The 24,908-nt window shown below is 41.8% G+C and overlaps 1 protein-coding gene and 1 long non-coding RNA gene across 6 annotated transcripts in view; one reads left to right on the forward strand and one right to left on the reverse strand.

Moving 5' to 3' along the window:
• Positions 1-1,163: 1,163 nt before the first annotated feature.
• LOC107308140 (uncharacterized) lies at positions 1,164-23,695 on the forward strand. The gene is made up of 4 exons (XR_014942109.1): positions 1,164-1,315; positions 1,566-1,780; positions 11,222-11,330; positions 23,558-23,695. It is a non-coding gene; the product is annotated as an uncharacterized LOC107308140 (long non-coding RNA).
• The window catches only part of LCP1 (lymphocyte cytosolic protein 1), a 37,728-nt gene continuing 19,052 nt past the window's right edge, over positions 6,233-24,908 (reverse strand). For 4 of the 5 annotated variants that reach the window (XM_085536141.1, XM_032442094.2, XM_015851778.3 and 1 more), the window contains 15 exons: positions 21,966-22,056; positions 20,562-20,713; positions 19,362-19,491; positions 18,609-18,741; positions 18,120-18,201; positions 16,761-16,926; positions 15,076-15,218; positions 13,124-13,219; positions 12,411-12,606; positions 11,738-11,816; positions 11,370-11,484; positions 10,357-10,490; positions 9,777-9,900; positions 9,184-9,308; positions 6,233-7,695 (listed from right to left, as the gene is read on the reverse strand). In XM_085536141.1, the coding sequence (XP_085392267.1) occupies positions 7,563-7,695; positions 9,184-9,308; positions 9,777-9,900; positions 10,357-10,490; positions 11,370-11,484; positions 11,738-11,816; positions 12,411-12,606; positions 13,124-13,219; positions 15,076-15,218; positions 16,761-16,926; positions 18,120-18,201; positions 18,609-18,741; positions 19,362-19,491; positions 20,562-20,713; positions 21,966-22,032 (1,875 nt within the window). In that variant the 5' untranslated portion in view covers positions 22,033-22,056 and the 3' untranslated portion in view covers positions 6,233-7,562. Of the gene's footprint in view, positions 7,696-9,183; positions 9,309-9,776; positions 9,901-10,356; positions 10,491-11,369; positions 11,485-11,737; positions 11,817-12,410; positions 12,607-13,123; positions 13,220-13,558; positions 13,586-15,075; positions 15,219-16,760; positions 16,927-18,119; positions 18,202-18,608; positions 18,742-19,361; positions 19,492-20,561; positions 20,714-21,965; positions 22,057-24,908 lie in introns of all 5 variants that reach the window. The other variant, XM_085536144.1, reaches the window with a different exon arrangement.

The raw sequence follows: 24,908 nt of genomic DNA on the forward strand, positions 1-24,908 counted from the left end.
CTCATATTGAGGTCACCCAGCATAGAAAGGATAAGGTATGTTTGGGGTATTTTCATGTTGACGAGTCACTTTGTCGTCTGTGCCTTTGTTTTATTTCATTGTAGCTACAAGCCACAGACATAAGGAAGAACACCAAGCATGATGTTATGCTCCTGTCGTATTTATCGAGCTCTAGCAGCATGCTTTGCATTCAGTACTCCTACAGCATATCACAGCTGAGCGTGAAGCTGATGAGAGGAGAAGCAATGAGGTTATGAAGTCCAAATGATAAAATCCTAAACAGGAAATATTTTTTTTGCTGGTGTTTGCTAGAGAGAAATGAAGTGGTCCTTAGCCCTTGGCTAAGTGTGTTACAGGTGCAGAGAAAAGGAACAAAATCTGTCTCAGTTTCATCCATGCTATCTTATGTAGAAGGTTCTTCAGGTGACTGGTTTTGTTCCATAGGATGTTCATTACGGAATAGGACCAAGGAGTGAATCCACATATGCCCTATTGGAACACCAGGGAGCCAACACCTGGATGTGAATGAGGATATTCTATTATTTGACACTATAGGAGTAGCTTAAGATTGTAGCTCTGTAGCTGGGAGAAAAATACCTGCAAGCAACCTCTGAGTTAGATAGGATGGATTAGGATTCACCCATCATCCACCTCTAAAACAATTCTAGAATGGTCCAGATAAGAGACAGTGCTTCAGGTCAGCAGGCAGCCATGACTTCAGAGATTGAATACAGTCCTGGCTCTCTTTTATTTAGGTGGGCAGATATATCCTAGAAAGCCAGACTGCAAAGTTTTAGGTGGCCGAAGTCAGTAGAAGTGAATCACCTGGTGATTGTGGGCTCTGTGATCTCTGCAATAATACACAAACACTGAAAATCACCAAACTGAAAACGTGGGGTTGAGCTCAAACTGGACACCCAAAGGAAACAAACAAGCAAACAAATAAAAATGCTTACAGAAAGCTAAGCCACTGACACCTCACCTAGATTTTGTAGTTCCTTCTTTATCTTTTCTAAATGCTGTTCAGAGAAACATGAAGTTTGTTTAAGTCCCACAGGCCATTCCCAGCATGAGAGGTGGGCAGCGCTCTGTTGCCGTGGTTGATTTTTAAACTGATAGTTCAGAGGTTCTCCAGTCACGTAGGCACAAAAGAAGCTGCTGGTAAATGAGAAACTGCAGGAGACTAAACTTGGACATCAAGTTGTTCCCAGCTCTGGAAACACCTGATGCACAAATATAAATGTAAAGAAAAATTAAATCTACTGAGAAAGATGGAGCAGAAGATACTGAAAAAAATAGTGGAATAGACTTACAGGTAACAAAGGATCATTTTCATATATATCTTAACATGATAATTAAGTGGTAAAAGGGACTACTTTAACGCATCTACCTGAGAAGGAAATTCTGGACCAGTGGTAGAAATCAGACATTTCTGTACGTTGACTGATTTCCCTATGGGTTCTCCAGCTTGTCTGCAAAAAGATGGCTCACATCATGTTCGAGAGTCACCATTTGCTTAGTTCTTTCATGGTATTTATTATTATTGTTTCCGATATGTACTGGAGATATTTCATAAACCTACATGAAAAAAGATACAATGGACATCTGAAGAAATCGAAGGTACTCAATGAAATTCTGAGAGAAGGATGTACCCAAGTCCTGTGGTTCAAACACCACACACCAAAATGCAGTGAACAGAAAGGGAAATGTAGGATGGAAGAAGTGAGAGACCATGAGTGTATCCACCACTCTGAAAGCTTCTCAGGGCTCACGGCTCAAGGTAAGATGTGAAACCACTGCCTTTCAAACATGTGCTGGATGTTGTTTATTTGGATCATTTCTGCTTTTTTCCCCCTTCCTTTAGTGTTCAAACTACACAAACAGTATCTCACCCCTCACTTACACAGTCTCAGTAACAAGGATGTGCACAGCATACAAAGGCAGCATCACCAGTTGCCATGCTGGGGTCATTTAATGGCAGCTCTGTACCTACCACAACTCTTACTCCATACCATCATCATGACCTCAAGAGAAGTACCCAACGGGAAGCCTATATAGAGGTTACTGGCCATGAGGTTTGTGCTCTGATGAGCAACCACCTTACACACATTGACTACTCCCAAAGCATCTTCATAAGTAAAACATCTGACATAAGGGATGGGAATGTATTTAGACACCAAACGTAAGCACTGACTTTCCCACTTTCACTCAGCTGTTAGGGATTATCATTTGTCCTTTGGCGTAGGTTGGCATTCCCACCATCCACTCATCTCACCCCCTCAGATGAAGAGATTCAGTGCAGACTGTGGCATCTAAGCGAGACACCTTTTGCTGCTTCCATAGGCACTGCAGAGAAATGAGCACTTTCAGGGAGGAATCATAGAATCATAGAATCACAAGGTTGGATTTGAAAGCACTTTGAAAGCTTCCTTTCTCGAGGAAATATATTTTTCTCCAGTTGGGAAACTCATCAAAACCATTCCTTTCCAGCTCCTGATGAGTCAGCACTGCCTGCTGAAATGCTGCTTTGTCAAACATTCCAGCTGAGTTCAAAGTTTTTGCTGCACCTGAATTAATTATTATTGCTGCTGCACTGAGCAGACTGTGGGCTATACTGAACTGGTGCCTGCATGTATTCATGCAACAGATGAAACCCAAAGCCTTGCAGTTGTACTGTGTAGTCATATCAGCATCCTTTGAATGTTGTGCTGGGGTTGTACTTCATACAGATGAGGCTTTGGCAAATCTTTTACTATATGGTGGTTTAAGACAGGAGGGCCACAAATCTGATCAGAGAGCTGGAGCACCTCTCCTATGGGGACAGGCTGAGAGCTGGAGCTCTTCAGCCTGCAGAAGAGAAGGCTCTGGGGGAATCTCATAGTGGCCTTCTGCCACTGGTGTCATCCCCCTGCCTCTTCTTGCTTCATTAATCTATAATGAGTCCCACCAGGGATAGGCACCCAATGGGTCCATGTGACTTAAGCAAAATACAAGAGCCAAGTGGGTCAGTGCTCTTCCTCTTGATTCTTTTAATTCAGCTTCAAGTGCAAAATTAATATCCTGAAAAATATTTACAGGCTTTTTCCATTTTTTTTGGTTCATTATCACTATTAAAGAGGCCAAAGGTAACCAGCTAGCATCCTTGCATGAGGCAAAGGGTGACTGAAATCTAACTAAACTCTGATCCCCATGGCTTGCTATGTGGTGCAGCTGAGGGCTGCTGCTCATGAGCCACACGAGGATGCAATTAGTTTAACAGCCCTTTATTATGAATGCGGCAGAACAGAATTAGAACTCAATTTACAAGGCTCCCTTTCAAACCCATTCAGCTGTTAAAGCCGCATCATCTTTCAGCTTTCCGAGGCATATAATTGATAAATGGTTTCTCCCTGCACACCTCAGCTCCTCATCTTTATTCATGAACCAATTAATCTCCGTAGGACACTGATCATTTACATACATGGCCAATGTCACCAACCTCTGTCATTTCAGTCTGGAAAGAGTTTTGCAGAGCACGAAACCACCAGGGTGGCAAACTGTGGTTTATCTCCAGCTGCCTGTGCTTCTGGCATTTCTCCCTTATGTCAGTCCCAAATATAATAGTCCAATTCTACCTGTGTTAGAAAATGATGGGTTAACCTGGCAGAAAACGAACCTCTCAGCCCTGTGTGAGTGCTGGTGTGTGACTGCTAGATATGAGCAGAGCCTGAAAATACACGTTCGCTTTGTAGGTTTTGAGTACTCACAAGTTTCCCCCCACCTATTTCATTCATTTTTATCCTTTCGTTGCAGTTTAGCTTTCCAGGTCAGCAAAGAACACGCTGTAGTTCAATTCAGCAGCAAATTGTGTATGCAGGTTGAGGAGGTGAGGATTTGTCAGCGCTGGCTGAACGCTTCCCTCATGAGCTCGGTTTCCTGAAGGGCTGTTATCAGCTTCCACCCAAACAGTGCGTTCCCCAGGTGACTCATGTTTTTTGCTGCCAGTAGATATTGATTTATTTGCCAGTATCTCAACAGCTGGCACTTGAAGTGTGACATTGTTAGACAGAGGACATCAAGGGGAGCCACGGGAACACTTGGGGAAGGTGCCGTATGCACTGTGTGCAGTGAGCGTGCTTTGGCTGAAGTGCAAGAGGATGGATGTACACACCTCTTTCCCTCTGTAAGTCACTCCTAAATTAATGCCTCCTATTTATTTTGGTGAAAACTAGAGGAGATGGTGACCCACCACATCCACTGTTTGGTCTCCATAAATATTCAGTAAGTGTTGGTGAATGACAATGGGTGCAGTTTTTTTTCCAGATGGAGGAATTCAGTGACACACCTTCTGCTTCATACGCACTTCCATGTCGTCCACCATTCTGTCAGAGTGCCCCTCTGCTGCCATCTGTTGCACAACAAAATGTAAAGGAATATTGGTGGGAAGGTTCAACCTCTACTGTTATACCACCAACATCTGCCTCTGGCATCGTGGGCCAACATAATAAAATAAGAGACATTACTTCCACACACCTTTTTTGTGTGTGTACATATCCATATACAGATAGATATATAGCCCTGGAGAAGTGATCCCTGTCCCTGAATGTCCCTGAATGTATCAGCAGATATTCCTTGCTGCATTCCTTTAGATCCTTGACACATGCATTTAATGAGTGCCCACCCTGGGGGAGCTCAGTGCTTCTTAAGCATTATCAGTTCTGTGGCTTTCTGCCCTTTACACAAATTTCAGACATATCTTTACTGTTGAGCGTGTGGCCTATGGGAATACAGGCATTTTTAGGCTTTATTAAGGATCCGTGATGTACTTTCCAAGCAGTAATAACTTGCACCCTGCAAGGAAATTGGGTTTTACTTGAGGAGAACGAAGACTCTGAGGGAAGGAGCCAGGAGAATGATGTGATTTTTGTGGTGGCAGAACTGATCTGCATTAAAAATATGAACAAAGTAAGAATTGAATCAGATATTGATCCTAGTTAGTAGAATTGTAGAATCACAGAATGGCTCGGGTTGAAAGGGATCTCAAAGACCATCCAGTTTCAACTCCTTGCTGTGGGCAGGGCAGACTTTGCTTACCCTAAGGTATATAAGGTCCACTGGTACCACCTTAGATTGGCAGTTGTGGACACCAGCCCCTGAAATTGTGTTCTGCCCTTGCAGGAAGGAGTGATGCCCATTCATTCCCATCTCTGGAGGAAGCAGAAACCTGACTTCATCTGTACGAGAGCACGTGCTGTTGGTATCCCCTTTCTAAAAGTAGCCAGGAGAGATGATTTACAGCAAGGTGTAAAATCCTCATCATGCACCTAATTATGCTCTACTGCACCATGGGGAGATATTTCTTTCTGAGTCCATCTGGTGATGAGACCGTAACCTAAAGCACGTGGATTGATTGCCCTCATGGTTTTATTCTTCTAGTTAGGGTAACTGCTGATGCTTTACTTTTATTCAGATGAATATCTAAGCCTTTTAGAAGCTTGGAAAATGATGATTAATAGCGCAAGGCAAATCAATAATGGAAGTGCTTACAAAGCTGGCTTGATTTGGGAGTGATCCCACAGACAGCTGCTTTCTCTGAGAGAGATGGAAAAAGTTGCACAAAAATTCCAAGCCCTACCCCCTCTACTCCCCCCTCCTCCCCCCCCCTTCATTTTTGGTGATGTTTGTCATGAGATTAACTCATTCAGGAGCAAGCAGGAGCTTTATTACAGGCTGCTATTACCAGTCCACAGAAGCAAAAGCTCAAGTCCATTTCCAAAAACCCCAAACCAACCCAAGTATATTAGTTAAACTGAGGTGATAAGTGAAAATATTTATACACTTACAGTTACAGTTACAGTTAGTCCCACATGTCTGGGTCTGTGACAGCTTTATATTGCACAGGAGACGAGAGATAGGGATGAAGAACTGCTAAGGCACTCACAGCAGCATCTCTGCCGACAGATCTTATTCCCTTTTGCGTGCTGATGGGTGCCGGCACTTTGCCTAGGGTTAAATATCCCAATTTTTCTCCATTTCCCAAAGGAGAGCATTTTCAGAGCTCACTGTCTATCAGTCTCTAAACCTCCAGAGAAGCGATGCCATCTTGCGGCTAGCTGGCACTGCTGCACTGGTGCCAGGGCTCACACATACTCAGCAAAGCCACAGCACTGCTTGGTTAAATTTGTCCTACTTTCAGCTATGGGATGCACAGTTCCCCATCAGCACCCGCTCTGCTCACAGCAAAGACCGCATGTTTGGCTTTATAGAACACTTTATTTGGAGAGACTTCTAATATCATTGGATATCGGCTCTTTATTAAGGCAATTCTGAAAGGGTTGGGGGATGGGGGAAGGGGGAAAACAAGACTGTATCAACAGGATCGCATTAAGGCAAAATTCCCTCTTTCTGCATTTCACCACAGCAAAATCCACGTGAAGGCCAAGACAGAAAATGACTCACACCAAGGAAGAGATTCAGTGCAAACACCCGTTGGCCATCCATGGGCAGGGTGAGGTCCTCAGCTGGGGCAATCTGCAAGAGCCCTGGGAGCTGCTCAGCTGAGGATCCTGGCCTGGGTTCAGGGAAGCATTGAAATGTGTGTTCCATTTATAACCACACATTTAAATGCTCTTCTGAATCAGGGCCACAGCCCTTTGAGTGCAAGTCTGAACAGTTCACTGTTTAATTTTCATTCAGTACATAAATATATCATTCTATATCTCTTTGGTTAACTTCTTACCTCTGGTTTGTTATTGCTACTAACTGAGTGTACCCCCCTAGTTTGCTTAACACACTTGTCATCTCCATCATGCTTTGCAAATCTGCTTAATTTTTAAGTGTATTATGGCATGAAAATGAATGATCCTTTGGAGAACATTCCCCGCAGAGGCTCCAGAGCTCAGCAGCTCTTGGAGGACCAGGGTCCAGCATGGTGCTGTGAGCAGTAATGTAGTCTGTGAGTAATGCCAGTGATGGCAGAGGCAGAGCTTGCAGGTAAAGATACTGCACAGATCACACACCTGCAGCAAACAGCAGACCCACACACTTTCCTCTTTCCATCAGCATTTCTTAAGAGGGTTTCCACCATTCCAAAAAATATAGTCACTAGTACTTGCCCTGGTTGAGGAAACCCGTTTTGCAACCCCTAGTGCAAACTGAAGGAAGTACGGCAGAAGCACTGCCAGAAGCACAAAGACATTTCCAGGCAAAAGCAGTATACAACATTTCATAATCCTAAAAGCCATCTGCACATCCGCAGACAAAGATCTCCAAGTGACCTCTGCCAGATAATCCTGGTACGCATTACTTGGAGGTTATGTATAGGCCTCCTGGAAACCTCATTCAGGAATATGAAATGGTTATATCTAGCAAAGTGGAAAGTAAGGCAAAGAAATCAAGCATATATTTCTATTTGAAATAAAACATTTTCTGGATACACGACTTTCATGTGATCTGGCACCATGGATAATATTCATGCCTTAGGAGCATGAGCACCCTGCATGTTTCCTTGATACAGAGAAGAGCATCCAGTTTGAGGGAATCAAAAGGGTGAATACCAGGCATCAGTGCAAGTCTCTTGTGCTTTAAACTTTCTTCATTCCTTTCCCCATAAGGCAAGCAAACACCGTCATAACCATTTTGGGCTTTACTTCAACCAAGTCTTCTGGGAGGGCATAGACTCTTGCTCCAATTTTTCTCGCCATGGAGATGGCATACCTGCATTGCAAGTGGGGAAAAAGAAACCACAAAGAAATAAATCAGTGCAGAAGCATTAATATTCCCTTTGATAAGAAATTTTTTCATGATTAATACTCAAGTGGGTTGGGAACTTTCTTAGTGGCTCACCAAAATTAAACTATTCTATAGGAACATGAGAGCCATGGTCATAAAGCACTAAATATCTCGTAAAAGATAGAGTATGGGCACCTGATCTAACTGTAGGTGTCCCTGTTCATTGCAGGGGAGTTGGACTAGATGGTCTTTAATGGTCCATTACAGCTCAAATCATTCTGTGATTTCTATGAGTCTAATGTTCTTTCATGGTTAGAGCACTGACTACCTGCAGTAAAGGTTAAACTTGTCTGAAACCCATTTAGTCTCCCATGTCCTGAAAGATTATCCTGACAACACTGGTCTTGCTCCTTTTCTCATTGCTTTTCAATCTCTGTACATAAATAAATTCACAAGGAGGGAAAGCACGAAGCTGATGCTGGTGGACATCTGTGTTGTTGGAAATCAGTGTTCAGGGACTTCTGCTTGAGTTCTACTCAAAATTTGTGATCTGACCTTTCCATAGCCTGTTCAGATCATGTCATTGCAGGACTACTGGCTGATGTCCTGTGGGTATCTGTCTTCTATCTTTATAAGAAAAATGCTACAAAAAAACCCAGGTTCTTTCCACTGCAGAACACATTCGTCTGCAAAATCCCCTCACAAATGCAGAGAGACACTCATGAGGGAAAAAAAGGTAGGGAAAAAGTCAGAGGAAGACATGAGCTGAGGGATGGAAAAAATGTAGTACAGGGAGGATCGTAGAGAGGACAGCAAGGAAAGAAAGGAACGGATGATAGGAAATAGAAGGGTAAAAGAACAGTGGGAAAAGTCTTTATAATAAATATTTGCAGCTGTGATTGCCTTGCAGTCATCCTTTCCTCTTTTGTAGCTGTCAGAAAGCAAAGGAGAAGCTAAGCTGATAAGAGACTGGGAGGTGATCCATGTAACTCTGACAGGACAGGGGATGATGTCCTCAGGATTGCTTCCTGCTAGGAAATCATTTGCACTCCGAAAAGACAGTTTTTCAGGCATGAGTCCTGTCTCCCCTTTCTGCATTAACCATGTCCTTGTACCACCTGTATTTCACTAATCAAGTATCATGACCTCTAATTACTGGTTTTCCTGGCTTACGATTGTTGGCCTTATTCCTCATCTCCAAAAGAGTTTTAAGTTTAATGAGCCAAAATAGGAACTTGGGAAGCCAAGTGATTTTGATCTTGTGAAGTGAATGATAAATCAGGAATTGTGACATTATACACTTCATTTCCAATGATAGCCTTTTTTAGTGCCTAACTTCTGGCCTGCATGCTTTTAACTTTGGAGGTTCTCAGCTGAGGATGTGCCAAATGAGAATGATAGCAGAGTGGTTTTGAAGACAATCAGGCAAGCCTGAGCACAGAGTTAAAAGGAGTTGTGTCACTTGGAACCTACTTAGCATTATTTAGCTTCTCCTCATCATTAAGATCCTCTGTTTTCAGGAGATCGTATTTGATTGATCCTGGTTGAATGGCATCAATGAGGTCAAGGACTGGCATGCTGGTGCTGATTTTGCCATCCTGCATGGATGAAAAACACAATTAGATGCAAGAACAGGAAGATATATCTCTCACAAAGACAGAGTCTGGGCTCCAGAGCAATAGAAGCTCATCTACCATTGAGATCTCTACGAAGTGCTGCTCAGCATGATTCTTCATCTAAGGCAGACTCAGAAACCTTTCATGGAAGGGTTTGATACTTTTCCATACTTTGATTTCATGCATCAAAATGGCATTGAAAGTGCTTTCTGTTATGTTTATATCATCTTTCTACTACCTTTCCGTAATAAAGGCCATTGAATAAAATCTACATATCTGAAAATGCCCTTAAAAGGGAATGAAAAATAACTAAACACTGTACTCGATTATATGGCAATGTAGTGTGTGAGTATACGCATACATATGCCTGCATTCACACCATGTATATAACACGCACAAACACATTGCAGAACAGATTCCTGAGCACAAACTTCTAACAAAAATCTGTACCTTGAAACTGGAGATGGTTGAATCCTTGCCAGCTGCAGTCAGTGTTTCATTGACCCAGTTGACAATGATTTCATCATTCACCTTCTCTCCACCACCGATATCTTCCAGAATACTCAGAGTGTACCTGAAAAGGAAAGCCAGAATATTCACTCAAAGTCTGCCATAACCTCAAACCCAAATAGATCAAATGCACGAACCCATTAGACCTCTTAGACCCCCACACACTCAGAGAATGTATGTATTACAACATAACACGCTAATTCATCTAATGTTTCTTATTCTCCACTCCTCAATACAGAGACATTTCATCTTGTTTTTCTCTCTTCCATGCAACGAACATTCATTCATACTATATGGATGGTGACAATAACCTCCTACATGATTTGGATGTAATGGCCCTGACCTCAAGATAATGTGCTTCATGATCACATCCCTAACTAGGTTACTCTGTCTCTACATCTATGTGCAAACAGATGAAAGAAAAAGCTGTAGCCTGTAAATCCTTTTTGTTAATAGTATCTGGAAATCATTACTATGCCAGCTGTGTCTACACTCCTAAGCTTGTATTTGACTGCCATACCTCCTCATCAACTGCCAGATTAAGGCCAGTGTGAGTGTACGGTTTCCTTCATTCAGATCTTGTCCAGCGATGCCAACAAGGGAGAATTTGGCTTGGTTTTTTCCCAGTTCTACTGCATAGTTGCAGTTTTCAAGCTGTTAATGACAGAATCAGTTAATAAAGTTCAAAAATATGGAAAGAAAGAAGTGGCTGACAAGACATCCTCTATTACTGTACATTCTTTGGATCACTTAGCCCATATCCTCCTGGGCAAACTGGTCTATCCTTTCTGACAGATAATACAGACAATATAGATAATATTTGGCTACCAGCAGCCAGCACCATCCCAAAGATACTAAGATAAGAGTCAGCGTAGAAGGAAATGTTATACTTCATCATCAGAGCTCATAAAACACATTACCCTGGGAAATGTGAATCTGCAGCTCGTGAGCACCTCCAGCAACATGGCACTGCACTGAGACAAAGGATCAATGTCTCAGCCAATAATTCAGGTCAATTAATCACCCCACCCTAAGTGGATGGAGGTATTCACCCAGACAGATGGGAGAAAGCTGTGTATTTAGCAGCAGCTTTGTGATCGGCTCTTGAGGCACCTGGTCAAGAATGCTTATCGTCACTGTCTTCATTTGATGTAGAGGGCAGTGGTCCGGACAGCAGCAATTAAGCTGGTGCCATATGACTCACTCTGGAAATACATTACATTTGGTGACTAAAGCAGTAGCAAAAGTGGTCTGCAAATACAGTTTTCAAATACTGATACAAAAGGTGTCAAGTCTTTTTTACATTATCAGTCCTATTCACTTGTCAATGGAGCTAACGTGAGTCCAATGGAGCTAACGTGAGTCAAACATGTTTCTTTTTTCAGGGTGAAGAATTATTCACTGACTAGACAAAAGAAAACCATGTGATATGTTATACTTGGGGCTGGAGAGCAACACGAGTGCTGGTATTGTTGCTGTAGATATTCCTTGAGGGTAAGGCATTGCTATTGGGGCTATCCCAGCTTTCTGTACCTTTTTCATGTTGCCACCTAGTTTAGGATATGGTGGTTTGTTCACTCTGTTCCAGTCTACTGGCACTTTGATCTTCTCGTAGAGCTGGAAGATAACCAAGGCATCTGACAGATCACTGAAAACAACAAAAAAGATAGATTACTGACCAAATAAATGAAGGAAGGTATTCGGCTGAACCATTAGTACAGGTAAACTTAGTTTCCTAAATAAACATATGTATGTGTATACACACACACATATATATATATATACATATATACTTTTGGACCTTATATGCATATTATTTTAAGGCCTAAAAGTTCTTTTATGTTTTCTATAAACAACTTTCTGGCTGCATGTATTGCCTGAAGTGTAAGGCCTCTCCTTACCTATATAAGTGATTTACACGCGGAGTAACGCCCAGGGAGTTCATCCAGTTCCTGAATGTCCTCTCTTCCCTTGTCTCACCTAAAACAACAGATCTATCAATCAACAGGCCTGCACACCACAGCACTCCAGTAAAACAAATGTCTTGTGATGAAACCATAATTCAGAATTTACAGTGCTCTGAACAATAAACAGAATGAGACACTGGCTGACAAGAGAAATGAGAGAGCACAGTGCATGTAATATTTCTTTGTGACCTAGATATTATAGTATTTAGCTACATTGGCCTTGAAATGCCTTCAAGAATTCAAGAGCCCATGCCCTAGAATAAACAATTTCATTATGAGTTTTTTGAGAAACTTAAAAATAATTGAAAATATAGATTTATTCTGAGAATAAATAACCAGAAGCTCAACAAATGACAAACACATTGATGGTCCTGACCCTAGCCCAGAGCGGGCAGGTATTAGGTTTATGTAAAACCATATTCTTAAATTATGCCCTGAATGAAAGGAATGCCAGATCAACTATTATCTCATGCTGAGAAGCATGCTTTATAGTCCACGGAGGTTCAGACATCCTACAGTCATTTTCATCTTTAACATATCATGAACTCAGAGCTGGAGATTCTGCAGCTAGATGCCCAAAAGCATTCTTTATGTGCACTTTCCTTACCTTCAATAGAGCTCCAGTCGATGTCCTGGTTCTCTGGCTTATGCAGGGCAGGGTATTTGTTGAACAAGTTGGCAATGAATGCCAAGTTCAGCTTTGGGTTCCCCCGGACCACATCAGTGGCTGTGACAAACTGCCGGCACCCCAGCCGCTCTGCCTGCTGCAGCATGCACTCTGCACGCTGCACATCGTCCTTCTCCTGTGCCAGCCAAAAACAGAGATGGAGCCACATCAGCATCACCCCACAGCCCAGCACTGTGTGCACACCAAAGCTTCAGATGATCTTTACCTATAATCCAGCTATCCTGCCATGTTTATTTTAGTTATACAGCACATAAAAGAAGAAGGGTTGGATAAATTCCCAAATAAATACATTTAAATATACTTGCTATATGTTAGTAGTTCATTAGTGTGGTTTAAGAGCTGTTGAATGGGGTTTTGAGCAACTTGCCCTGGCAGGAGATATCTCTGCCCATGGCAGTAGGGTTGGACTAGATGATCTTTAAGGTCCTTTCCAACCCAAACCGTTCCCTGACTCTCTGAATATTTAGAGAAAAGTAAAACACACCATTTATTTATTCAGCTTCTGAAACATACAATCATGCTGCTACACTGAGTTTTCTTGTTTTGTTATCTCGATGCAACTTTGTGTTGACCAGCAATGCAAGTAACAGACAGAAAATATTGGCATCTACTCTGAACTCATCTCATCTTACCCTTAATCCTGACATGTCAATAGTAATAGCTGGAATGCCTTCTTCATCTCCCTTGGGGGCAACTTGGTTCAGCAAATGGTAATAAGCTCTGGAGTCCTGTAACAGACAGAGAAATTAAAGGGAGAAAAATTACATCTAAAGCCCAGATCTTGCGTGCCAGCGCTCTCTTGAACAATGTGCACACATGCTTCATTTTTATTACATCAATCATTGGACTACACAATTAAATTACTAAAGCTAGAAGCACTTAACAATCCCCATTTTATGCTGTGTTTGCCAGATCCACTTCTTCCCTAAGCCAATATGTATACACTACTGAAAGCTAAAAGCATGAGGCAAAATGCTGCATTGCACTTATAAAAAGGACAGCAACAATAAGGAGATGTAAGAATTGATATGATACAAACATCAAATTAGATATAAGAAAATGTATACCTTTATAATGCTGTAGAAGTCAGGCTGCTGAGCATTTAATAAAGGAAAATGCAGAAGGAGAAAGCAGAGGTTTAAAGCAGATTTCAAAGAAATGCTGGAACAGTTATAGAAGAGAAAGCACAACTTTCTAGGACAAAAGTTGAAAACAACAGCATCAGTATCATTATTTTTTCAGGCAAAAGGGCAGGGACAAGACAAGAAGTTCACATTTTTTATGTAGCATCCATGTATGGAAAATATTAATCTACTCTCAAAAGTAACTCAAAGAAGAACTGAAAACAAAGCTGTGTGTTAGTGTAGAAGGACCTGACTGCAAAGAAATATTCTTCAAAAATGTAAAGTAGATGACCTCTTTTTTTTAAAAAAATTTTTTATTGCTTGTTATATGACAAATACCATTTATTAAATATTTTTATATTCCCAAAAATTCTTTATACCCACTACATTTGGAAGGTGGGTATTCATACCAGAATTGAGGTGGAGGGATGCTTTTAGAATCATAGAATCACAGAATGGCCTGGGTTGAAAAGGACTGCAATGATCATCCAGTTTCAACCCCATGCTATGTGCAGGTTGCCAACCACCAGACCAGGCTGCCCAGAACCACATCCAGCCTGGCCTTGAATGCCTCCGGGGATGGGGCATCCACAGCCTCCTTGGGCAACCTGTTCCAGTGTGTCACCACCCTCTGAGTGAAAAACTTCCTCCTAATATCTAACCTAAACCTCCCCTGTCTGAGTTTCAAACCATTCCCCCTTGTCCTATCACTATCCACCCTCATAAACAGGTGGTCCCCCTCCTGTTTATATGCTCCTTTCAAGTACTGGAAGACTGCAGTGAGGTCTCCCCGGAGCCTTCTCTTCTTCAAGCTAAACAAGCCCAGTTCCTTCAACCTTTCCCCATAGGAGAGGTGCTCCAGCCCTCTGATCATCTTAGTGTCCCTCCTCTGGACCTGCTCCAAGAGCTCCACGTCCTTCCTGTACAGGGGGCCCCAGGCCTGTAGAAACTGAACTCTCGGCCTCCAAGAGGTAAATGCGTACCTTATTTTCCAACTGTAAACATGGTGAGTGTAGTTTGTTTTTCAGTAGGATTTCATTAGTTGCCCTCTCAGGCAGCCTATGAAAAGATGAAGAAGACTCCATGCTCTTCCCTTTCCACAGATATTCTGAGATCAGTTTCACACCAGTGAACCAAAAATGTGTTACAACAGAAAATTACAATGTTGTATCATTCTCAAACTCCCCTATTGTCTTCCCTGATGCTTTTTTCTGTGTGTCTTTAGTCATGCTAAATGACTCTTCCTATGCTGTACTGTAGGAAATACCAAATGGAGGAACTGGAATACAACCATCCTCTTCCTCCACATCCAGTTAGTTATACATCTGGGTAGGACAGCCTGGGTAGCCTTCCAAACCAAAGTCTAGGGGAATTTAGGGACATTTAGTGATATGTGATCCTTCTGTGGATGACGTGGTTTGGGGTGTGGAGAGGCTGTTGTTGGTCAGTGTTCTTCATACCTTAATATCTGAGCTGAAGTTGTTGACCTTGTTGCACCCCGCATTCTCCAGGTGATAGTTTGCCCACCTCAGCAGCAGCTCCTCTGGAGACAACCTCATCAGATCTTCCAGGCTCTCTCCTTCTCTCAGAAGAGCAATCAAGGCTAAGTAGGTATAACAGAAAAAAAAAAAACAAAACAAAAACAGTAAATGTCACATACTGCACTATTTACTTGTTCACAGAATTCCTTAAAAATAATAATAATTAAAACAAAACAAAAAAACAGCAGGATGATAGGCAACAGGCAAAAACTGCAAGTAATATTCTGATTAGATATGAGGAAAAATAATTGGCTTCATAAAGAGATTATCACTGGGGTAGGCTCATCAGAGAGAGAAGTCGTCTGGATAAGGGATCCTCGTGGTGTTGATCATGGATTGATTTTTGGATTAATGATGTCTTCTACTTTTTTCTTGGCACACGTAGTAGCAATGTCCACAAAAAGAAGGTAAAAAAGATGATATTCAGTAGGTGGCGTAGCCCAGAGCACCATGAGGAAATCAGACAGAAAGAATGGGATGGTGCTCAGTAACAAAAATGGAGCGAAATTCAATAGTTCCATGTTGAAAGACATTCACTGGGGAATTAATATGAATACCAGCTATTAGCTAGAAGCTTCTTATTACGAACAGAGGATGAGAACAACCTCAGTGTATTAGATGTCTTTTGAGCTAATCTGAGCCACCACATGACATAACCAGGGAAAAAACAATCATGATATTAGCCCATACCAGGTATTTCCCATAGATTTTGGGATATTAGCTGCTCACAAAAGCTCTCTAAATACAATGTCCACATTCAAAAAGGAGAAATTTCACCTGCAACAGCTGTGGAGGAATAAACTATCGGGGAAAGAGAAAACCCAAAAAAGAAATCAAAATGATAATGGCTGACAAACTAAAGTCTGAGATGAGAAATAAAGGAAAACATAACATTATGGGAAGAGAGCCACTAAGCCCGGTAAAGTGACCAGCTTCACCATTATTGCTTCACAACAAAGGAATAAGAACTGGGAATTCTAAGAATGAATCCGTCTGGCTATGAAAGGGTTAGAAGGGTACAAGAGGTGAAGCAATGAAGGTGAAATCTGCATGGTAACAGGAGGAAAGTAGCACCACTGCAGGTTGATCAAACTATCAAACACAGCATCAATGGACTGCATGCACAAATGCAAGGCCTTCCACTGAAGCTAGTTCATGGGTAAGCTGGTGGTTGGATGACCAGACCAGAGAACCTTCAGACAAAATTATTCTATGATTACATAAATCAAGTTTTCCAAAGAAAGGGAGATGTTTGGCACTGGTTTCACTAAAAGAAAGAAAAGCAGTGTAGCGTTTCCTTGATCCCAGGTTTAGACAGAATGAATTCTGTGTTGACTAAAGTGCCAAAACACCAGTACACCTGGATGTAGACCATCACACCCAACTCAGTGAGCATGAAATTGGCTTGGCACAAACAAGCCTACACATAGCCTTGGAGCCTGGAGTGCCAGAACTTGTGGAGAGCAAGAGAAATTAGAGCAGTCAAGAAGACAGACAACAAAGACTTAAATAAAACATTGAATTAAGATAGTTTTTAAAACAGTTGTGCTGAGAAGAGTGTTTAGTAATAACAACAGAGCACTGAAACCAAGAGCCACACATACCTTCATTCCTGCTGATTTCAATGTCAGCAAAGAGTCCAATTTTGATGACTTGCCATAAAAGACCCAAAACCAGATAAGGTTTGCCTTCTTTTAAGTCTTCAGCTCCGATGTTAACAACATGGCACCCAATGGCTGAGGCAGAGTTCAGGGCCAGGTTCAGATTTTCCTAGGGAAGAAAATATCTGAATGACATAATAATGGAGAGCTGAGGGAACAGGAATGCAACTTTATGGAAAAGCCCTTACACCCAAGGTACAAATAAATTGCCAATTGGCAAAGTATACAAAAATACAAAAAACATATGGTCATAGGAATCAGTATAAACCTGTTGTATTTTTAACCCCACATTTCAACCGTGGGTAGAACTGTTCAGGACTCATTATTTTCTGTTTGAACATTGGGATGTGAAATCCAGAGCAGGGAGTGTTCAGGGGAAGCAAAGGGCTTATGTAATTCATAGTGAGGGGCAGAAAGAAAGGTGATATTTCATGAATGTTCTGTTCCTTCACCACTTCCTTACCATTTAAAACAAAAGGTGTAAGTAAATCTGAACAGTAAGTCTGCAACATCTAAAAAGGAGGCTTGATGAGCAGGGCAAGTAAACGAGATGGAATAGCCCAGCAAATACCATTTTTCACACAGATTTGCAACTTTCAAATGAATTTCACTGCTGCTGGCAAGACAGGTAGATTTGATTAGCCATAAAACACAGGGAGAGACACGGTGTAAATTTTCATAAGCTGGAAAAATTGGAGCATTTCAAATTAATTATCTTTTCTCCACCAGACAGCTGTAAAAGGGTTAAGTTAAAGTGGAAGCTGTATTGATCGAATCATGTCTACATGTGACAGGGATTGATCTGGGCTGCATCACTAAGCGATGCTGCTGACCAAAACGATTATAACTGAAAAATGTGGTATACAGCATAAAAATCCAATTTAATGGCTTCTGAGCTTACGTGAGCCTGGCTAATGTTCCATCTAATCAGGGTAGCTGAGGGCTAAACTGGGTTAGGTTCACATTCATTCCATATATCTATTTATATTCTGTGCCCTGTTATATAGATGTCGTTCATATAAAAGTCTCTCTCTATGTACTGCTGTGTGAGAAACGTAATAAAGTTTAAGCAGGTGAAAATTTATTTTTTGTCCAGTTTTTAAATTGCATTTATGTGCAGATGATAGAAATAAAGAAAGGATTCAGTTCTCAAGGTGAAAAAGCACAGACTGTAAAGGACAGGCAGAGGTTCTTGTTCCATCTCAGGCCCAGTGCGCCCCATAATACTGCCTGGACCATAGCTGATATTTGGGTGAGAGCATCCTATGTGGAGAAGCAAGGAGTCCTGTTATGTTTTTGTACCTGTATGGTGAAGGGTGTGAGTTTCTTCTTGTTGATTGTTCTCTCATCAATGGTATCTGGGACTGAAAAGTTGATCATCTTACTGGAAACAAAAGAAAATACAAGACACTAATAGTGACATGCAGATAGAGCCTTTGTCACTACAGGAGAAGTCAAAGAGCTGGAGGGTTACTACACAAACACAGTCATCCTCTGCCTTTTCCATTTGCACTCATTCATGGAATTCTCTAGCAATTATTTTGAGTCACATACTATAAACGTGGGGCAAGGATACCATAATGTGAAGTTGTAGAAGATTATTTTGTGGAAATTCCCATGATAGCACTCAGTATCTTATATTACTTCACATGAAACCCCAAAGTCCTCGAACAAAAGTTAACTACTGGGGTCAGATTTCACTGACTTCTCATTGGAATGGTCTGGAGGCAAAGAAAAATCCTCACTGAACATTAAAGAAGTGTAATCTTTTTAAAGAGAAATATTATTTACCAAAGCACAATGCCATCACCGACTGCCTGGAAGAGATCATCTGTTTCTGGGTTCATTGGGACCACGTGTTTACAGTCAGGGTCCTTCTCAAGGGCTTTATTAATCCAGTTGACAAAGGCATACTTTTCTTCCTCTGTGGACACAACATCAAACCCATCCATTTGCCATGTAACATATTTACCGTCATTTTACTTACAAATGTTCATAGGGGAAAAGAACCTACTAAATCTGGATGTGACCAAACAACAAACTTCAACGAGGGAAGAGGGCTCTGAGGAGACAGGCAAAAGTATAAGCTTGTGAAGCTGAAGGAAAGATGAAAAAGGACGTACGGGATGACTGACTACAGCTGCTGTAAGGGAGCAGAACTTAGTCTTGACACAAAGGGAATTGGGGGGAGCATTTGTTCTGTACAAATAACTAACTCAGCTGAGTGAACCAGACAGCTGTGTAACTGCCCATCCCTAACTTAATCAGAGAATGCAAATATATGTCTTCCTCAGTTAGCCAGACCAGCATGGGGGTGTATAAATGGCTCAGCCAACCATAGAGAAGAAAAGCTGAAAAATGAACAAAATGAGATGACAAGTGCAATGGGCTTGAGTTTACTCAAATCTCCATACTCCTTCACACACAGAGGCCCTGATGGGGTCTTCCCCACATTAGCAGAAAGGTCAGGAACCATTTGCTTTCAGATTTACAGAGGGAAACATTTATTCCTGATTGTTACCAGCACAGGACTCCTGTGCTTACCTGAGTAAGAGTGCTGTGTGCCAGCACTGGACTGCTCCGACGTCCCACCGATAGCACAGATCCCCTCCTTCTTGTTGATTTGTTTTCGGAATGATTTAGCAACGTCGTCGCTCTTCAGGTTTTGGAAAATCTTTCAAGCACAAGAGACAATTTTAGATTTGCAGAGAGTTAAAGCAAACTAAAACCATGAGCTCTTTGGCCATGAGACACGTCCCCTCTTCTTTACACATGGAAGAGCACAACTTACATGTTATTTAGCGGGTATGGGGGAAAGTCTGTGTACCCACTCTGATACTTTCAAAGCCATGAACAAAGACCAGCTCAGTAACAGAAACATCTATGGCATGAAACTGTGGAGCTGAAGTCTGCAGGAGGAGCACCTCTGAAAGTTTCAGTTTGAGAAAAAGGCAAGCAAAAATCTGTTTCTCCACCCTAACTGAAATCCCACTGTTTTGGCATTTTTGACCCAGTTTAGACCAGAGAAAGAACAACTCATTGAAATTTCTTACAGACATGCAGCCATAGCATTACCTCTCCACAACTTAAAACCAAAAAACCCCCATCCTGCTGCGTTAACCAAACCAAAAGATATTAAGACAGTTCAATATGCAGCTGCACTCATTTAATTTGTCCCAGTTAACTGCAGGATTTCTAGTTCAGTTACATCTTCCTGTTATCTTTTCCACTGGGGAAAACCTCAGTGAAACGATGCGCTCATGGCTCTCCTGTGCCCCAGGGACCACCATCGTCTGAGTATCAAGGATAATGAGAATATTCTGGGGAAAAACAAACATTTACCCGCAGAAAAGGCTCTTTCCGGGGAAAACAAATCCTCTGCTGATGCAGTGAACTAAAAATTCCCCAGCTAGTTCTATCATGGCCTCAAATTGTGCCAGGGCTAGTTTAGGTTGGATATTAGGGAACACTTCCTGTCAGGAAGGGTAGTTAAATACTGGAATAGACTCCCCAGGGAGGTGGTTGAATCGCCATCCCTGGATGTGTTTAAGAGCTGTTTGGATGTAGTACTCAGGGATATGATTTAGCAGAGGGTTGTTAGAGTTAGGGTACTATGGTTAGGCTGCGGTTGGACTTGATGATCTTCAAGGTCTTTTCCAACCTGGGTAATTCTATGATTCTATCTTTCAGAAGTTGGTGTGCTTTTATTTCTGTATTTATTCTCTGAAATAACATGCCACTTACTGAAATAAATTCATCAAAGCTGATCCTGCCATTCTCTGAGGTTGTCAAATTCTGAACGAGCTCTCTGGCCTTATATCCTGGGAGGGGGAGGTTGGCTGCCTTCAATACATCTGTTAACTCATTGGCGTCGATGAAGCCGTTCCCACTGACATCTGCAAAGATTAAAATGGACATTTAAGATTCTCCATCAGTTGAATGAAATTTTCTGCGCACGAAGGCTGCTGTTTTTATTTCACCTGAGGAGGTATACATTATGTATAAAGCTCTGTTATTCAGATGTCCATTATCTTCAATCGCAAAATGGTTACAATCATCATTTAACATACAAAAATTCACAGTGGTGAATTTACATGTTTTAGACATAATAATATCATAATGATGCTACAATTAGATATATACAATGGGTATACCGACAAACACGTAAGCAATCTATGGAAAGACTATCCTATACTATATACATATGTATATAGTTACTTTTTTAGTATTCACTTTTTATAGATCTGTGAGTATCTTGTTCTGCACTCTTTCCCCAGAGCAGAGGCTGAGGTGATTTCAAAGAAGCGGGTGTCAGTTTCCTGCGTGGTGAGCTGCAACCAGCCACCACTTGTTGCATGCTGCAAAAAGAGCTGAGCTCAGATAAATACAGGTTGCAGAAGGTATCTGATCTATCTCTGGTCCAGAAAAGGTTCTGGATTTGGAGTGGGAAGCATATGGAAGAGGAACGAATACATCCTTTTAGCCTTTGCTTTGGGTACACTGGACAAACCCCATGCCCTGGTGTTCCAGGTTCCCAGCCTGGACTGCTGTGTGTGCTCAGAAATGAAAGCATCACTACCTGAAGTAGGAAGGACAGCTGGTCAACACACAGCCCAGCAAGGCTGATGGATCTAATGGCTAAAGTAAGGAAGTGGTGAGAAATGCGAGGCCCTCTTCTTAGCATTTGGATAAGCAGTGACAAATCTGCATTACTTTAAGGGAAAGAAAGCAGAGGGGAACTTTGAACCTTGCAAAGGAAATACATATTTGAAAAGTAACCAGAGCTTAAAAGGCCACAGGAAAGGGACTGCACATTTTGTAGCTATTTGCACGTTTGTCCCCTCCAGGCCATTCCTCCCTAGTAGAGGTACTTGATTTGCATTTAAATCAAAATCTATTCCCTTCCCAAGGGTTCCTCTGGAGTAAGCAGCATTCTTAAAGCATTTCTGTTCAGGTTTCCAAGCTGTATCCCCAAATCTGCTGCTCTGTCTGCAGGATGCTGCATGGCGTGCTGTGGTTTTGCTGGGAGCTCTGCAGAACAGGCAGGAGACTCTGCGGTTTGTGATCAGCGCTGCTGGAAGCTCATTTCACCACAGCCAGCTGGTTTACCAGCAAAGAGAGTTCACACTCACGGCATCTCTCACTCACCCACTTTGCTGAACGCCTCGCGGAGCTCCGCCATCTCCTCCTCTGAGAAGTGCGCTGCCGATGCCATGCTTTGCCTCTTCAAGGTGCAGGTCTGCAAGAGGAGAGCACACATGTTCATGGGGTGCTTCCTTGGGCTTGTAAGCATCACAAAAAAGAGGGATTTTCATTACGGAAATAATAAGATTTTTTTTTGAGTAAGCAGCATGGATCGGAATTCTCAAAGCAGATGAAAACCTTCTCTGCATCCTGAAACTGAGCAATGGATTAAAGCCTTGAGTATCTGAGATAGAAGTCTATGCCACTGCTGTTGTTTTGCCAACTCCTATTCATTAATCCCAACCCACTTCACTGGAATTCAATCCTACCCCTAACTTTTCTTCATCATGGAGAGAACAAAGTGACGTTGTTCCTTGCAATTCCCCCTTTGGAAACACTATTTCCCATAACTTGTGTGCTCCCTTGGCCTGCTCCTTGAGCTCTGGGGTGCAGATGACCCTCGCTCTGTCCATGCAGAGTGTTTAGGTACTTGCTCACTGAGATGTCTGAGGCTGGCAGTGCTTAAATAACACATGGCTGAAGGAAAATGGCATGTCTTTCCCTGCCTCAAAGCCAGGAGGAAGGATGAGACTGGAATTATTTGAGTTATTAAAAAAGGTGCCTGGAAATTCAAAGTTTGCTTCTGTTTGTCACAATATTCACCACACTGACAGACGATACACACTGTACCTACCCCACTGCTTTTTACTGCACCTACCATCCCTCACACCACAGAGGAAACCTTCCAGGAGGCAGGCAATCTATCATTCTGTGTTTGTGAGAGTGACTCCAGTGTCCTATGTCTCTTTAAGTATTAATTACCCAGTCAACTATTTAAATAGAATACAATGGAAACATGAGCTGATCTTGGAAATAAGTGGCTGTAGTTGCAGCGTTTAAATAAAATAAAATAAAATCAGAAAAGAAATTAAAAAATACCACATTGCCAGGCAGAAAACAGCAATGCATTCTGGCTGCTAGGATTCCAAATTCTATAGAAAGATTTCCATGTAAGAGTTAAAAAATGACAGATTTGCTACAGCCCTCTACAAACACACGGTATATCTGGCCTTCAGATTTAATACTCCTAAATTCATGCATTGATTCCTTCTATCAATGAAGAATACTATAGAAATGGGTTTGAGATTGCTTAAAGGCAATTTTGTGTGGTTGACTTTTTGTCTGTTGTCTCCCTGTAGTATCACGCTTTAGCTGCCTTATCACTTTGATTTTAGATATACCTTACAGAGAAATATATGTTTATTCACAACAACTTCTATAAGTAGAGAAATGCAGCATAATCAAAGGCTATTGCTTTCAGGGCCCACAGATATGTGTGAAGTTTTCAGCACAATGAATGATAGCTATTGTAATACTACTATAAAATTGGAAGTGATTCTAACAACCGTATATTTGTGGACAATCTTGAAGTTCTTTTCTCAGCCTTCAGTGGCAGTCAGGTTCTACTTGTCTCTTATGTGTCTGGACCTTAACATGGGAGTTTTGGGAGCAAAATCCTTCCTTCTATTAATACTTATTATTAAAATGTACCCTAGGGTCTTGAAGGAACTGGCTGATGTGGTTGCCAGGACATTCTCCATCACATCTGAAGAGTCGTGGCTGTCAGGGGAAGTTCCTTGTGACTGCATGTAAAAAGGGACGTGTAAGAAAGAGGAAAGGAAGACCTGGAGAACTACAGACTGGTGAGAGTCACATCTGGGCCTGGGAAGCTCATGGAGCAGATCCTCCTGGAAGAGATGTTAAATCAGGTGCAAGATGAGGAGATGATCAAAGGCAGCCACCATGGCTTCAATAAGGAAAATCATGCCTCACCAATCTAGTGGCCTTCTACAATGAAGTGACAGCATTGGTGGATGAAGGACGGGTAACTGATGTCACCTACCACTATGGGTCCATCCTGAGCTAGTACTTTTTATTATCTTTATCAATGACATAGACAGTGGAATTGAGGGCACTCTTAGCAGGTTTGCAGTTTGCATCAAGCTGAGTAGACCCATAAAACTCAACAAAGCCAAGTGCAAGGTGGTACACTATGGTCAAGGGAATCTCAGATATGCATACAGGCTGGGTGAAGAATGCACTGAGAGCACCACTGAAAGAAAGGATTTGGGTGTTCTGTTAGATGAAAAGCTTGAAACAATCCAGCAGTGTGCACTTGCAGTTGTAGCCTGGAAGGCCAGTTGCATCCTGGGCTGCATTTCTAGATAAAATGAACAGACATAATAACCAGGAATTTTCCTGATCGCCTTTAGATCTGTTAAATACAGAGAATTCTATTAATAGCACACATTTTTACACCTGTGTATACTAACAATATACAGTAGAATGAGGGGCTTTGCTGCAGTAAACCCTTCTGATATCCATTTTAGGCCAATATGACCCTCTCCCTTGCAAATGTGGCTACATTTAGCAGGACTCTGAGCTCAGGTCAAGAACGTGTCCTACATCACCCACAGACTGGTTGTACTTGGGTGATGGAGGAACCATTACTGTTGGTTCCAAAGCACAATTGAGTTATACAAAATTGAAAGTCATCATTGTTTCTGAAATTGTTCAAGCAGTAAACCACAGCATATGGAAATCAAGAGAGAAAAGGAACTATAAAAGTCCAAAGCATTAAACAGTGACAGAAAATGAGCACATGCATTTTTAAAAGACTTCTTTACTACATGTAAGCTGTATACTTTGCTTAAGTCATTAAAAGTAAAGCATGTTTGGGCACATAGAAATGAAAAATGCTTTTGGAAAGTGGTGTAGGAGACCAGGTGCAGTATTTTCTTTCTGATTTTATATGCCAAGAGTAGAGCAATTCACTTCTAGAGGTGAAATACTTTCAGAGCCTTGCTGTCCACAGTGCAAACTGAAATCCCTTGGGCACCCCATCAG

Source organism: Coturnix japonica, chromosome 1, assembly GCF_054131305.1.
Source record: "Coturnix japonica strain WE chromosome 1, WE-NBRP24, whole genome shotgun sequence".
Classification (NCBI taxonomy): domain Eukaryota; kingdom Metazoa; phylum Chordata; class Aves; order Galliformes; family Phasianidae; genus Coturnix; species Coturnix japonica.